The sequence below is a fragment of the Mirounga angustirostris genome, unplaced genomic scaffold (genome assembly GCF_029215605.1).
Source record: "Mirounga angustirostris isolate CCGP_5_RB_7025 unplaced genomic scaffold, mMirAng1.0.hap1 SCAF_7, whole genome shotgun sequence".
NCBI classification, from domain to species: domain Eukaryota; kingdom Metazoa; phylum Chordata; class Mammalia; order Carnivora; family Phocidae; genus Mirounga; species Mirounga angustirostris.
In genome coordinates this window covers 41,310,252-41,327,222 of record NW_026991715.1, presented here as the reverse complement: position 1 = coordinate 41,327,222, position 16,971 = coordinate 41,310,252, and the positions used below count along the sequence as shown (strand labels likewise).

Genomic DNA, 16,971 nt, shown 5'->3' with positions numbered 1-16,971 from the left:
ATTATCTGGGTGGCCCAGTGTAATCACAGAAGTTCTCATGAGAGAAAGAGGGGGGCAGGAAAGTCAGGATCAGAGTGAGGCAGCATGAAAACAATTCAACTGGCCCCTGCTGATTTAAAGGTGGCCACGAGCCAAGGAATGCAGGCAGCTCTAGAAGTTAGAAAAGACTACGAAACAGATCTTCCCTAGAGCCTCCACAGAGAGAATTTGCGTTGTGTTAAGCCACTGTTGATAGTAATTTGTGACAGTAGCTGAGCCTCATTCTCTCATCTATAAAATAAAGTTAAAAAATGTATTTGACCAGGTTGTTCAGACAATGAAATAAACTACTATTTGTAAAAGTGCTTTGCAATATGTTAGACTGAAAGATTTCCATTTGGCATTAAATTTCTCCATTGAACAAGTTACCAGCAATATTGACATGTATGATGACTTCTGATCTTCTTAGGGCAAAGATCTTGGTTGGTAACATTGACGTTCTCTTTCCATATTTTTGATTGCCAAGGGTTGACTTACAGAAAGATCATTCTTGTTAAAATCTAGTTAATGACTCACTTTTTCTGATGCTGATTCAGTCCCATTTGATCTGTAGCCAGAATGTTTATTTTCTTCCTCTGCTTCTCTTTCCCTGGAAGAGAAGAATCAATAGTCATCCTGTTAACCCAGACTCAGGTTTGGAAGTAGCCTGAGAGTTTGGGTATCCGAAACCACCTCCTTCACAGAGGATCTCTGTGCATCCCTGAGGTGGACAGTCAGCTTGGTTATTAGGAGGCTTCCTCATCACAGGGTACGTATGATGGATATTATATGTAGATCAACTCAAGTAATTTCAAAGTCTCCTTTATTTGTGTCCAGATTTATCTCTGTCTAATGTCTGCCCTTCAGCCTGACTTCATTCACAATCCCAGGACAACACAGAACGGGTTTGCTGAATCCATTATCTCTTCTTGATATTAACCCATCAGATATTTAGAGGCAAGTTTCAGGTCTTAAGCCCAGTGTCCTCATCTTTTCATCATTAGTTGTGGTTTTTAATTCACCACCAACTCACCATTCTAGTGCCTTGACAAGTAAGGCAACCCATTAGAATATTATTTCTTAAAGTATGGAGCCCAAGATAGAAAGAAGACAAGTAATCTAGAAAGTACCTTAGGATCATTTTTTTTAAAATCTCTTACCTTTCTGATAAAATATTTATTTCAATGGTCCCCAAAGTTTTCATGTGCATTAAGAAACACTGAGATCTTTAAAAATTCAGATCCACTGACCATCCCAACATGTTTACTGACAAGATTTAGACTGGGACTCTAGCCTGGTTTTTAATGAGCCAGGTCATTCTGATGCAGTTGGCTCAAGATCCAAATATTTCAAAACTCTAATATACTTATATCTCTTTCAAAGTTTCATTTGGTTTTGTACACAAAACAAACATGTGTATGAATGTACATAACATGAATATATACATTCTTTTTAGGGAGTTCCCTTTGTGTAGTAAAGTGGTAGTAAAACATATCCTGAAGATTCAAACATATATAAAGTCATGACATTTTATCAAGTACTATTGGAAAAAGAGGGTATTGTAATGATTCAGTTTAGTGGAATTCTAGTGATAATCATGGCTCTGATCAAAAGCCTCCAGTGACCCTCTGATCACACATAGAATAAAATCCAATGTCCTTCTCTTGGCCTAAAAAGCCTTATTTGATCTCTCCAAACTCATTTTCTGCTATTTTCTGTGCAATAATTTTGAGACATGATGACCTCCTTTCTGTTTCTTGAGCTTGGCAATTTTACATCTTCAGAAATTTGCATTGATTTTTGCTCTGCCTGAAACTTTCTTCCTCCAGATGTCCAGATGATTCACTTCACTCACTTTTTACAGGTATCCCTCACATGTCAGGCCTGCCCTGAACACCATAAACAAAGCAGCAACTGCAATCCCTTTCTGTTGCTTCACTCTCTTTTATTTTCCTCATCACTATCTGGCTTTGTGCTATGTAGTTATTTCCTTATTTATTTATTTATTTATTTATTTATTTATTTATTTTTATTTTTATTTATTTAAAGATTTTTTATTTATTTATTTGACAGAGAAAGACATAGTGAGAGAGGGAACACAAACGGGGAGTGGGAGAAGGAGAAGCAGACTCCCTACTGAGCAGGGAGCCCGATGCGGGACTCGATCCCAGGACTATAGGATCATGACCTGAGCCGAAGGCAGTCGCTTAACCAACTGAGCCACCCAGGCGCCCTCCTTATTTATTTATAATCTGTCTTTTCTATATTATATTATAGTTCCATGGCAGGAACTTTTTGTTGTTCACATCAAGAATGCTTGTCCATGAGTAGTGCCTGTTACATAGCAGAGAGTCAAAAACCATTTATTGTCAGATGAGTGATTTCCAAAGATCATAAAAAATATTCCATTTGTGTTGTGTTTTGTTAAATACTCCAGATAAGTATCTTATAAGATAGATGACACTGATAACAATGGCAAAATTTTATCTTCACTCCCCCCATGAGACCTTGAACTTAAAAAAAAATTCAGGTTTTCTCATCTGTAAAATGCAACATTTGCACTAATCAAATTTTCTCACATGGCCTATACTGTCACAAGATTATAATTTCTTTTCAAGGAGAAAGGTGAAACAGGTGTATGTGTGGAGAAGCATTACTTATTAAGTATATACCAATTAAATGCTATAATTAATAGCATTGTGCTATAGGCATCAAATTTTAGAACTACAAGTACCCATCAAGGTCACCTAGAAAACTGCCTTTATATACAGCAGTGGTTATGTTACTTGCCTCAGTAACACAAACCAAGTGTGGCTGAGTTGGATAATAAAGCACTCCAATTCAGTACCATTCACCATGGGAAAACAGAAGGAACACACCCTGGATTATACAATAAATGTGTTGTATACATACAAGAAACAACCCTCTTAAACTATGCTGGCGAACTATCCCAAATGACCTTCACAAATTCTCCATAGGACTTAGGCATTATATGTTCTAAAGCACAATTATCTACCATGATGGCACTTGTAGGTCCCAGAATTATGATAGAAAAAATAGAGTAGGAATCAGACATTGATTAGCTGCCATTGCTAAGGCTTGTTGTTCCTTAGGGGATGTAAGAGAAAGAGACAATACTTGGGAATTAACAAAAACAATAATTTTCCTGGAGGGAGTTGTAAGTAAATGAGAAAGAGCCTGTCATTCAGGAGGAAGTGGTGACTAATTTTTGGACTGCCGGTGGAAAGAAGTACTTACAGTATCTCTTTACACATGGTACACTTATTGTTGTACGACTTGCCAGCGGCATCACGTACAGGATCATGCTCCCGAGTACAACTGAGTTTTCCATTTTGCGTTTTGTCCCGATACCCTGCGCATTGGTCCTGAAAAAGGAGAGGAGAGTAGGTCTCCAGATTACCTGATCTCTTGTATTGCTGTTAAGTTTAACAAACTTAACTCAAAACAATTAGAGTAAGAAAAGTTCTGATTTACCTCCTCTTATATATAACACCTAGTACTGCTGTCTACAGAGAAAGGGGGACTGGAATCACCCATATTCTAAGACGTCAGTTGTCATGGATAATAATATTGCTTTTAAGGTTCTACACAGGGAAATTATCAAACTCGCTGGGATTTAACAGCATGAAGGGTCAGCAAACTATAGCCTACAGGACTAATCTGTCCTGCTGCCTGTTTTTATATATGGGGCTTTATAAATAAAACTGAAACACACCCTCACTCGTTCAGGTATTATGGCTGCTTTCTGACAACAATGGCAGAACTGAACAAAAGCAACAGAGGCTATAGGACTCAGAATGTCTAAAATATTTGCTATCTGGCCTTTCCGGAAAAGAGAAGTTGCTGACCTCTGGTGTAGATCAAAGGGAGAAAGAAATGTTGGAGGGAAATATAAAGTTATGCAAGATGCCAAGGAAAAGAGGCTTGAGCGAACTGTGGAGCCGAGAGACAAAGGGCCTTACCAGCTCTCGCCCTTGAGAGTGAGGATGTAGCCTCCTTACCGAGAAAGATGGAAAAACAGAATAGCCAGAATTTATCAACAGATGACAGATCAGGAGCAAAGAGATGGTCCTAATATACCAAGGTAGTAAGAAGAGAGCTCAAGTGGAGCCCGATGTGGGGCTGGATCCCAGGACCCTGAGATCATGAGTCGTCTTACGCAGTGGTGTTCACACGCTGGAGGAGGGGGTTTACAGGCAATTACTGTCATTCTGACCCTTCAAAATGTCTCAGGAAATGTGCTAAAAACTTGCCTAAATTATTTTATTTTCTCCCTGTAAGAGTGAATAAGGGAAACCAGAGTTCAGTGAGATGCTAATTTATTCCAAGCTGCACAAGTCCTGCGCGGCAGGGGCAGGGTCGTACCCCCAACTATCTGGCTCTGAAAACCCTGCAGTTTCACCGTATTATGCTGCCTTGGATCCCAACAGAAAATCTGCCTCTAACCCGGGGCTCCACTGAGGGAAAGAGAGAACAATAAGAGAAAGGAGGAGCGTGAGATGCTGACGGGGAATGTCCCCATGGTGATGTCACTGTCTCTGCCGTGATCAGTTATTGGCCTGAGAGCTACATTCTGTAAAAAGGGGTCAGGAGACTCGGGTGACGTCATCATGTTAATTATTTCCTTGTTTAAAGAAGTAAAAAATGTGCCCTAGAGAGATGAAAAATTGCTGAGATACTACCCTACAGTTTCATGGGGGGAACTGCCCTGTCCTTCCAAGGACGTCTTCACACCCAGCATGACGTCCGTTCCCCTTTCCCACGGGTGCCCTTGTCCGTGACTTGCGTCCCCCCTGCCTGTGCAAATTAGAGGTTCTCTCACCTGAGCTTTCCCTCCTCCGCCACCGCCACCGTGGGAACTATGCCCTGTCGCGTTTCTCTGATCTTCATCTTCTTTTCTCTTTCTTTCTTCATCTTCTTTCTGGCTGGAAATTAGAAAGGGGGAGATAGGGAATAATAGATTACAGAGAGTGGGGTGCATTTCTGCGAGTTCCTCCTCCTGTGACCAAATTAGATTTGTATAGAATTCACCAGCATTTACGGAACAGCTACCACGTTGCAGGCCCTCTGAAAACAGAAAGACAAATTATGTGGAGTCCTTTTTTTTTTTTTTTTTTTTGAGTCCTCTGCCTGGAAAAGCTCTCCCTGTTGTAGGGGAAAACCAAGTACGTAAACATAAGCAAGACCACGGGAGCTTTTTACTAGCCCTTCATAAAGGCTCACTGTGACTCTCAGCTGGATTCTTCTCAAATACCTCAGAGCCAAGAGGTCCAACAATAATTATCTTTTTCCACCAAATGTGCCCTTGCTCCTGGACTCTCTACCTTCCATGAAGAACAAAACCCTGGAGCTGTCTGCTCCTGCCTCTCAGCTCCCACAGCTGTTGCCGGCATGACACTAATTTCGCATCTCACCTTCTCTCCTGTTTCTCTGACTCTAGTTATCGCTCCCAGATTCCTGCAAACCTCTTCTACCACCAGCAGCATTCCGAATCTCAGTCCTTTCCTTCTCTTTGTTCCCTTTGTACTGCTGACATACGAATTTCCCAAAGGAACCATATTTATGCCACTTACTCTCCTACCTGAAAAATTTTAGCAGCTTCCCACGATATACAGGATTGACTTCAAAGTCCTTGATCTGGCATTCAAACCCAGCAAAGTGGCTAAGTTCTAACAAAACTAAATGACTTGCTCTTTACTGTTGACATGGTTTCCTTACCTCTAGAGCTTTACCTATGCTTTTTCCTTCTTCTCCTCTCATTCCTTCCTGTTCACATCTTATCCAAATTATAAAGTCCAGTTCTACTCCCCCATAAAACTTCCTATAAACTCTCCCTTCCCTGAAGTACTAGAACCCATTGAATACATCATTTATCATTTAGCAAATTCCTCCTATGTATTTTTTTTAAAGCTTTATTTATTTATTTTAGATAGAGAGCAGGGGGAAGGGCAGAGGAAGGAGGAGAGAAGCAGACTCCCCACTGAGTGTGGAGCCCGATGTGGGGCTGGATCCCAGGACCTGAGATTATGACCTGAGCCGAAACCAAGAGTCAGACACTTAACTGACTGAGTCACCCAGGCTCCTATCCTCCTTCCTATTATATGAACTTGTACCCATGTCTATTTCATCCATCTATGTACAATCATTATTCACACTGTACATTGTAGATGTTCAATAAATGGCTATTGAATGACTGAAATATTTTATGTGTACTTCTGAGCTTTCTGTAAAGAACTATTTTTCATTTTGTGAAAAATGTGATATTTTCAAAAACGTAGGTAGAAAAGTTAGGCTGATAGTAAAATATGTTTATCTTCCCAGAGGTATTTAAAAGATGATGTAGAGAAGGGATCCATCAGACAGCAAAAGACTTAAAATTTTACCAAGAAAGATGTTGTGATCTATTAATAGGTGGGCTCTCCTCCAGAATTTATAGAGAATGTAATACCCTAGTCATATAATGTCTATTTCTAGAATTGTGAATCTTGGTCTTTATAAAGAAAGATTTGCCCGAAAACGCTCTGCAGAGAATCATTTGCTCCCTTTACATGTAAAGAAAGGACAAACACAATAGACATTATCTTCCTGGCTCTCTGTCTCCCCAACTCTGTCAACCCCCTGCAGGGGCCTCATTTGTGCACTCACAAGACAGCTTTACACATGGCACACTTGTTCCCGTGGGTCTTGCCATCTGGGCCACGCACGGGATCATTTTCTCGTGTGCAGAAAAGATTTCCATTTTGCAAAAGGCTCCGAAATTCACTGCATGTATCCTAAAGAGAAAAGGCAAGAGCGTGGGTATTTTCGTATAAATTACTTTGTTGGATTCCTTCCAAGTGCTTCCTAGTAAAACAGGAACAGAAAATGACCTCTGGGTATTTTTCTTCCTGGCAATTGTTTCATTCAATTCCTACTAAACACACATGACTTAAAAAGAAGATTCTCTTTCTTTTTCCTTGAGATTTAGCCCCCAAATCCAGACTGAATCTGCATCCACACATAAGAAACAATCCCTTAATAACCTGGGTTCTTGGAGAACTGGCCGCTCATCTTTGATGGGGGCAAGCAAATGACCACAAACCTGAAAAAAATCTACTTGGAATCAACCTTTTTGAAACGAAGAAAATATTATCCTAGAATATTCTAGTGTGCCCAATGTACTATTTTTATTTTCCCCAAAATGCTGGCACCAGAAATAATTAAGACAAAGTGAGGAACATAACTGATGTGACCCAATGTGGTCATTCAAAACGACATAGTGGGTTAGGAATTACGCTAGATTTGGTGACTGGAGGTCTAGGTTTGAACTCTTTTGTTTTCATTTTTCAATTGTGAGAACTTTGAAATACGAAGATGTGGAATCTGATGCCGATAGTCCCACTGCAACTTCTTCCTTCTCTCTGGGTTTTATATCTTCCATTTAAAAACACAGGAATGAGGTAGATCAGATGTTTGCAAACTATGGCCTGTAAGCAAACTCTGGCCCACCACCTAGTTTTGTAAATAGAGTCTTCTTGGAACACATCCATGCCCATTTATCTGCATATTACCTGTGGCTGCTTTTACAGCTGTGACAATAGTGTTGGGACAGAGACCGAACGGCCACAACCATTCAAATGTCTACTATTTGGTCCTTTAAGAAAATTCTATCAATTCCTAGATTAGATGAACCTTGAGTTCTCTTACATAGGCTTTTGGTAGTTCCATGTGTTGTTGTTGTTTTTTTTTACAGAGAAACTGCAAAACCTCATCCTTCACTGTGATATTAACCTTCTAGGACAACTACCTTTTCAGCTTCTCTCTTAGCTTTTGTTCTGGATTCAGCTTCTTCTTTTTCTTTTGCTTCTTGCTGGCTGTAGGAGGGGGAGAGGGGAGAATCATTCCTAGCACCCAGTACCTATTATTCTAAAGGGGAAATCTCTCTAGATAGAAATATCTCATTATTTCCATACTTCTACAAACTGAGTTTGGGAGTAGAAAGGTAAATGTACTGCTCTCCATATTGTTTTTTGTTTTTAACTTTGCTTAAAGAATAAGACACGAGCGTCATAGCAAACCAATCAACAAATTTTTAGCACTACGTTCTTCTGGAAAATAAAGATATTGTCCTTTTTCCCAGAAAGCAATGAGGATGCTTGAAAATATTTACTAGATGTTAGCAAATGTCCAATTTGGTAGTGCCCAGTGATCACATCTTTGGATTATTCATGGTAGTATGTATGTAGAGAACAGGTATCTCAGTCCTTGTATGCCATTAACTCTGGGGGAATCTGCTGTGAGCATATGGTCCTCCCTGGAGCAAATTCAAGGACATTTTCAAACACTAAGAATACCTCAAGGAAATGTGCAAAGTATATGGCTTTATAACTGTAAATCCTTGAACTCCATGCAAAGATAGCTTCCATAGCGACTTCCTAGAGAAAACCTTCGGTATGATGTCCCTTGCCTGCCGCCGGCCTATTTTCTCCACACTCAGCAGCAGTGGCTGTGGCTCTACTCACAAGAAGGCCTCACACATGGAGCAGGTGTTGCCGTGCATTTTCCCATTTGGGCCTTCAATGGGGTCGTTCTCTTTTGTGCAGGGGAGTCGACCATTTCTCACAGAGTTACGGTATTCACGGCACAGCTCCTGTCAAGTTAGGGTGGATTTAAGAATCAGGTAACTAAATATCGGAGAACTCTTCCACATTACCCCTCTGAAAACTGTGATAGAATGCTCCCAAACATAACGGATACATCAAAATGGTGATGTAGGAGGTCAATGTTACCAAGATACTCTTCAGGGGCCTACCTCACACGTTATCTGGAAAATAAGATTACGTTACTGATCTCATTAGAAAACCTTCAATTCAACTCAAATATTATTCTGGGTTAGGTACTGTAAGATATATGAAGAATCATCTATTGTTCCTTTTGTAAAAAAAAAAAATTGTGATTGGCAGAATAAAACTCCTACCCCCCAAATTTGTCCAAGTCCTAATATCCAGATCCTGTGACTATATTACCTTACAGGGTAAAAGGGACTTTGCAGATATAATTAAGTTAAGAACCTCGAGATGGGGAGATTCTCCTGGATTCTCCTATGTCCCCAATATAACTGCAGGGGTCAGTCCTTACAACTGGAAGAGTGAGACAGGAGGGAATGAGAGGGCATTATGACTGCAGAAGAACAGTCAGAGACACGATGTTGTTGGCTTTAAGATGATGGAAGGGGTCCAAGGACTGAGGAGCCCGATGGCTTCTAGAAGTGAGAAAAAGCAAAGAGAAATTCTCCCCTATAGATTCCAGAAAGGAACACAACCCTACCAACCCTTTGATTTAGCTCAGTGAGACCCAGGTCAGACTTCTAATATAAAAACCAAAGATAGTAAGTTTATGTTGCTTTAGGCCACCAGGTTTGTGGTAATCTGTTAGAGCAACCATAAAAACCAAGTACAGAGTATTTAGAGTCTTTGGAGAAAGTGCATAGCAGTATCTATAAGTTAGAATAAAACAAATTATATAATTGAGGAATAAAGGAAAATTGCTGGCCTAATAGATGACAGAGTTATTAAGTATATTGTATAAGTGGGGAAAATCTTTGGAGAGCAGCTAATACTTATTCTGAGCCATGAAAAGTGGCCAGAATTTTGACAGAAGAAAGGGATAGTCAGGTCTGAGTATGAAGGGACCATACAGAAAGTAAAGTTCATTGCATGTATAATACTGAAGACTTAAGGCATGTGAGGGGCTGTGCTGATATACATGGATAAGTTTCTCAGGACTTCATAAAAATAATATACATAATAATATTTTATAAGTGAAGAAAGTAAGACACAAAACTGTCTGCCTTACTGGAAGGGAGACACAGGCAGTATTTGAGCCCTGGCAGTGTGAGTCCAGAGTTCAAGTTTTTAACCATAATGTGACTGAGTCCCTAAGATGGGATACCTTGAATCAATGCTTGGAGTGTCCAAGAAGCACAAGGCAGCACAAGGATGGCAATGGGTAGAAAGTAGGAAATGAGGTCTGCGAGGTAGCAGAGGTCAGATCACTCATGGCATTGTAAGCCACTAGAAGGACCTGGTTTCTTACTCTGCGTGAGATGAGAAGCCAGTGGGTGGCATAACCTCCCTTATGTTTTTAAATAACTACTTTGGTTTCTGAGTTGAGGGTAGATTGTAGGGAACAAAGGTGAGAGCAGGGAGAACAGTAAGAAGTCAGGTCCTCCAAATTATAAAAGGATACAGGAGAGAAGAAATGAAGACCTGAGGCGTGCCCTGTAGGAATCTTACAAATGGTGACAGGGTGCAAGATCTAAGGTGTATCATGGGCATTATAGCCAGAACTTGTGTTCTAATTGCTAGCTCTCAAATTACTAACTATATATATCTCCTAACTTCTTATCTGAGCCTCTGAGTCCTCTTTTATAAAATACAGACAATAATACATACCTTGAATGGTTACTACAAAGATCAGTCCTAAAATTGCTATACCATATGGCATATAGCAGCAACTAAATAATTAATAGCCATCAACATCATCATCATCATCATCATCATGTGAGAATGTAAACCCAAGGTTCAAAAATGCTGTTAAGTAATTTTCCCAAAATCTCACAGAAAATTAATTGGGATTAAAACTTAGATTTGTTTGTTTGTTTTGTTTTACTTGTTTTGAACTAATCATCCTTATATAAAAAGATACAGAGAAAAATCTGAAATCTGCCTCTATTGGTTTGTATTCAGATAACAAGATAGCCATCTGTATAGACTTCTTTTTTTGGGATAATACAATTCACATGGTCAGTGGAGAAAATGATGACTGACCTCTTCTCAAATGCACAAGCAACTAAGTCAGATTTGGTGTGAATGGGAAGAAGGAATCCTCTTATACACAAGGATCCAAATACATGTTCTCAGTCTGCAAAGTCACTAAGGACACTGGGATGAGGAGGTGGGAGTGGGAAGCTTGTCCAGGGGAATGGAATATTTATGTGGTTCTAATATCTAAAACAGTTACCTGTGCTGCTTCTCTTCTCACTTTATCAGCCTGTGCTTTGTCCTTTCCTTCCTTGCCATTATTTTTCTTCTCTTCTTCTTCTTCAAGTTTGCTGCAATTAAAAACAAAGAAGATACAAGCTAAGTACAATTTCCCATTGTCTATGATAATGTATTTTAAAAAGAGATGAGGATCTTCCAGACAAGGTCAGATTCACTCTTCAGTAAAAATTTATCCAGTCTAAGAGATACTATCACTGTGCCCAACAATGCAGATAACAAACAAAATAATAATAAAATACAATCCACCTTAAAAAAAAACCTAGCATGATCTTTTATCAGTATGAGACCCTCAAGTAGTCTTGATTCCATCAGTCTTATCCCATCAATCAGTGATTTCAATGATCTGAAAGAAGCCAGTTACCTTGATTTTTTTTAATTGTGCAGCTTTTCCTTTGTAAATAACAACCATATCAGTGATGAAAGCCAGAGGTGATACCAAGTCAGACAATGGGCCCATAGTAAAAATAAACCATGTTTCACTATAAAATTATTTTTTTAGATATTATTTTAAGGGAATTAATATTCAGGTTGAAGTTCAAGTTTTAGAATAATGATCCAAGTCCAATAAGATTCAACAATGAATATTTTAGGTTGATCATGAGCCTGAGCTTCTGGCTTTCTTGCTATTTTCTACTGATACACAGTTTATCAAAGCTGGAAAATCTGTAGCACTGATCACATCCCATCTAGTCATCAGCACAGCATGGACCATGGATCAAGTGAGAAAAGAGCCTCTCAGGCCACTGTATACACTATGGCTTAGTCTGTCAGTCTCTCCTTCAAGGAACGATGTGCATATACCTGAGATTGGACAAGGACATATGAAAGTTAAGGGACAACAATAACCTTGCACCTTTTCAACAGATATTATTTAAACATCTACCTTAGCGAGGGACTCTGTAGAGGATTAGGAATCTAAGAAGGAGGAGAACCTGAGGAGGTAATAATCAATTTCTCCTAGACTGTCTCACACAATGGAGCTTTGGTCCCACTCACCAAAACAATGGCCTAAAAGTCCCTGGATTAGGCTCACAAGAAGACAATTCAATAAACATCTAATGTATGGGCTCACCTCTTAGAGGTTTTACTCTCTATACTAAACCACTTATCCAAGTGTTATTTCAGCTGTGCACAGTAATGTCCCTGAAGGGATAAATGCAACCTTCTCCATTCCTTTTCTCATTCAAGTTATTTTAACACTTCTTGTACTGGCCTCATAAACTTCTGTCCAACTGGTTTTCTCTTAGCCAATAGCTGAATATATTCACAGAATCATAAAATGTCAGTGGGGGAGAGAGAGAGAGACAAAGATATCACTGCATCCAGATCATCAAACTTCTGTTTTCAGTTATGAATGATGATTATATAGTGTTAAAAATATAAATTAAGGGGTGCCTGGGTGGCTCAGTTGGTTAAGCGACTGCCTTCAGCTCAGGTCATAATCCTGGAGTCCCGGGATCGAGTCCCGCATCGGGCTCCCTGCTCGGCAGGGAGTCTGCTTCTCCCTCTGGCCCTCCCCTGTCTCATGCTCTCTCTCTCTATCTCATTCTCTCTCTCAAATAAATAAATAAAATCTTTAAATATATATATATAAATTAAGACTTTCCCATGACTTAACTAGAGGATAGAAGGATAACTGGATAGAAGGCGCCTGGGTGGCTCAGATGGTTAAGCATCTGCCTTCGGCTCAGGTCATGATCCCAGGGTCCTGGGATCGAGTCCCACATCGGGCTCCCTGCTCCTTGAGGAGCCTGTTTCTCCCTCTGCCTCTGCCTCTGCCTCTCTCTCTCTGTCTCTCATGAGTAAATAAATAAAATATTTTTAAAAATTTTAAAAAAAGGATAACTGGATAGACAATCACATTGTCACTGTATGATTCATTATTACTTCATGAACTGTCCATGTGCTTTTAAACTTATGTAGCATACAAGCATGATATATATTCTACACATTTCTAGGAAACTGAGATTCAAACGTGATTGATGATGAGACATTCAGTGGGACAGGTGAGGGTAGGTACTTACAATAGGCTTGCACACATGGCACACCTGTTGCTGTGCATTTTGCCATCGGGGCCGCAGACAGGGTCATTCTCCCTGGTGCATATAAGCATTCCATTCTTCACTTGGTTCCGAAATTCACTGCAGAGCTCCTGGAAAATATTTTCTCAGAATGACTGTCTACCCTTCCTGCACCTTTGCCTCTTCTGGGGAATAAGTGAGGCGGAGTAGAATAAAAACAAAAAGGGATGACAGGGAGCAGTAAATCGATAAGTATTTACAAAGCTTCCATCATGGACTCAGAATTGTCATTGCACTAGAGTGGATCTGGAAATATTTATCATCATCATTCCCCCGAGGCTGCTTCCACTCTAGGTGCAGAAGAAGACTGACAAAATTAGCAGAGAACAATGTACATGTTTGTGTTATGTTACATATCACACTCTATAAGAGCTATGAAAGATCGAAGAGGAGAGAGTTCAATGGACCTAGAAGAGGAGGCTTCCTGGAGGAACTGAGAATATTGCTGAGTCTTCATGAGAAAGAAGGACATCCTGCCATCTGCAACTACTTGGATGAAACTAGAGGACACTGCTAAGTGAAATAAAGGAGACAGAAAAAAAATTATGGTACGATCTCACGCATATGTGGAATCTGAAAAAGCTGACCTCATAGAAACAGAAAGTAGAGTGGTGTTTGCCAGGGGCTGGGGGGTGGGGGAAATAGGGAGACGCTGGTCAAATGGTATACATTTCCAGTTATAAGATGAATTAAGTTCTGGAGATCTGCTTTAGAGCATGGTTATTATAGCTAACAATATAACAGTATACTATACAGTATACTTGAAAGTTGCTAAGAGAGTAGATCCTAAATGTTCTCACCACAAAAAGAAATGTATTTATGTCATAGTGTGATGTGATGGAAGTGTTAGGTAACGCTATGGGAGTATCATTTTACAATATATGTGTGTACCAAATCAAGACAATATACACAATGTTGAACTTACAGAATGTTGTATGTCAATTATATCTCAATAAAGCTGGAAAATTTAAAATAAGAAGAATGTGCAAAAAAATTGGTGAATCTCGATTTGTCTTTAGAAGGCTGAGAAAGAAAAGAAAAACATGCTCAAACTAAGAAATAAAGATATATTTGAAATAAAGAAATGGAGGAGAGGACAAGTATGAGTCCTTGGAGAAACTGACGCCTTCCTGGGAGCTCCTTGATAAAGTAGAGGGATAGGGGATGCAGATTTCAAACAGGAGAGGTACAATATAAGCAGAGGGAAGGAGAAATGTGTTAAGACTGATTGGAAAATCTAAGATGCTTTAGCAGCTAATCAGATATTATGGATAAAACAAGTGTTCAATTCTAAATTACCAGTAAAAAGATGGTTTCAACCAACAGAAAGAAAGTTCATGAGAAAGTGAGTCAGTTTAAAGGTAGACTTTTAAACTGTGTCAACTTTCCCCAAATAAGTATTTGGCTTATGCTTTGCATTTATTAGGTAATAAGATCCATAAAGCAAATCTTGTTTATGGCCGTCATATTAGAGTAATCCGACATCACATACAGACAGATTTTGTTGGTGTTACTTGTGACAACAGAAATATAAGAAAAGCGAAATATGGAGAATATGCCTTACAGAGTAAATTAATAACCCTCTCCTTCTTATAAAATGAAACTCAAAATTTGAATTATCATGCAATAAAATTGGTACTCTAGAAACTTCTACTTGAGACCCCTTTTTACAAGTGAAAGGCTTTTTGTTGTTGTTCATTTCATGCATGGCAATTGAAAAGGAAACCATTAGTGCTAATGAGATACCTAGAATACTTAAAGGAGAAAAAATTGTCAAGGCATAACATTAGCAGTCCTGAGAAAAATTACCTTTGTAGCTTCTCTTTTAGCCTTTGCTCTTGCTCTTTCTTCTTGCTGACTATAAGGATCAGGGGAAGAAAAAGAGGGGAAAAGAAGAAATGGGTCTTAATACAGTAGAGTAGATTCTTAACATTTACAGGTGGATCATTCGTTGCTTTGACAATTCTCAAGCACCCCCAAAGATCCACTCACAGCAATTTGTAATTTTATTGGATAATAAACTGAAATTATTTACTTCACCTCAAGAGAATAGTGTGCAAGAAAAAGTCCCTTAATAAGTAAACCCATTTAGCTCCTCAGCAAGAACATTGCAGTAATACTTTCCTATTGGCTGATTATTTTGCATCTGCCACAGGTCTCGAGAAAGTGCTAATATTTGGCTTCTGGGAGGCAGTATAGCATGGTGTTTAAGAGGACAGAGTCCGGTGCCATAAGGAACACAAGAAATGTCTGAACCTCTCTGTGCCTTCCTCATCTTTTTTTTTTTTTTTTAAGATTTTATTTATTTATTTGAGACAGAATGAGAGAGAGAGAGCATGAGAGGGGGGAGGGTCAGAGTGAGAAGCAGACTCCCCGCTGAGCAGGGAGCCCGATGCGGGACTCGATCCCGGGACTCCAGGATCATGACCTGAGCCGAAGGCAGTCGCTTAACCAACTGAGCCACCCAGGCACCCCAGCCTTCCTCATCTTTAAATACGGAAGGGGAAGGGAGGGGCGGGAGGAGTAGTAACCACATTCTTCTCATAGGATTGTTGTGAGCATTAAATGAGTTGATACATGTAAAGCAACTAGAGGAAGGATCTGGTACATAATGAAATGATTGATAAAAGTGATATAAGTGATCGCTATCTTCATCACTGTGATTATCATTAAGAGTAAACCCTCCAAAAAAAAGGTATATGATGGAAATGAAGTGAGGGTGATAGCTCTTAACCATTTTTGATAACTAACAGTGTTGCAAATCAAGTGTAGCACAACTGGATCTATAATCTAAACAATTTAATCCTGTTAAATATGTAAAAAGTTTTCATTTTAAAATGTAAAAATGTGTAAATAATATGTAAAAATGTTATGTTTCAATCAACGTAAGAATTGCTCATTCATTGATCAAATTAAAACTTTTTTAAAAGGTGAAAAGATACCTGGGTGGCTCAGTCGTTAAGCATTTGCCTTCGGCTCAGGTCATGATCCCAGGGTCCTGGGATCAAGCCCCGCATCGGGCTCCCTGCTCAGTGGGAGACCTGCTTCTCCCTCTCCCACTCCCCCTGCTTGTGTTCCCTCTCTCACTGCGTCTCTCTCTGTCAAGTAAATAAATAAAATCTTTTTAAAAAAAGGTGAAAAGACAGGGCGCCTGGGTGGCTCAGTAGGTTAAGCGTCTGCCTTCAGCTAAGGTCATGATCTCCGGGCTCCTGGGATTGAGCCTCGGCAGGGAGTCTACTTCTCTCTCTCCCTCTGCCCCTTCCCCCTGTTCATGCTCTCTCTCTCTCAAATGGATAAATAAAATATTTTTTTAAAAAAAGGTGAAAAGACAGTTTGCATATGGTATGACAGTGTGCAAAAAAGGCTATGGAGGAAAAAATCATTCTCAAAAAAAGACAAGAGCCTTTGCTAACATACCCACAAAATATGACACAGTAAATCTTTATTTCTTTTTGATAAGGAATTTTTACAGTGATGGGAGAAAATTACTAAAACAGCTCCAAAATTGTGAGGTTCCTCATACTTCTTTACATGGAAACTAATCTAAGCTTTACCATGAGTCTACGTTGACTAAAAATTTTAAGAAGCATTTTCTTTCCATACTGGGAACTTTATCAGAGGAAGTAGCACAGCTGACCACTAGGTGGCAGAATTACTTCCTTGTCACTGAAAGATGAATGTCAAGGTAAAGAAAAACAGACAGAAACAAGCCTAACTTCAGGCAAATATAATTAATCGCCAGAAGTTATAATGGCATTGCTAAATGATTATACTATGTCTACAGCATACAGTGGAAAACATAATTTTCT

The 16,971-nt window shown here is 39.4% G+C and overlaps 1 protein-coding gene and 1 long non-coding RNA gene across 4 annotated transcripts in view; one reads left to right on the top strand and one right to left on the bottom strand.

Annotated features, from left to right (window-relative positions):
- Positions 1 to 16,971, bottom strand: part of SPINK5 (serine peptidase inhibitor Kazal type 5) — a 74,833-nt gene that overhangs the window by 16,715 nt on the left and 41,147 nt on the right. For all 3 annotated transcript variants that reach the window (XM_045894866.2, XM_045894849.2, XM_064596127.1), the window contains 9 exons: positions 14,972 to 15,020; positions 13,106 to 13,233; positions 11,041 to 11,131; positions 8,541 to 8,668; positions 7,826 to 7,892; positions 6,685 to 6,812; positions 4,862 to 4,964; positions 3,277 to 3,404; positions 556 to 628 (listed from right to left, as the gene is read on the bottom strand). In XM_045894866.2, the coding sequence (XP_045750822.1) occupies positions 556 to 628; positions 3,277 to 3,404; positions 4,862 to 4,964; positions 6,685 to 6,812; positions 7,826 to 7,892; positions 8,541 to 8,668; positions 11,041 to 11,131; positions 13,106 to 13,233; positions 14,972 to 15,020 (895 nt within the window). The remainder of the gene's footprint in view (positions 1 to 555; positions 629 to 3,276; positions 3,405 to 4,861; positions 4,965 to 6,684; positions 6,813 to 7,825; positions 7,893 to 8,540; positions 8,669 to 11,040; positions 11,132 to 13,105; positions 13,234 to 14,971; positions 15,021 to 16,971) is intronic.
- Positions 1 to 16,971, top strand: part of LOC129046349 (uncharacterized) — a 36,151-nt gene that overhangs the window by 2,455 nt on the left and 16,725 nt on the right. The window lies entirely within an intron of this gene.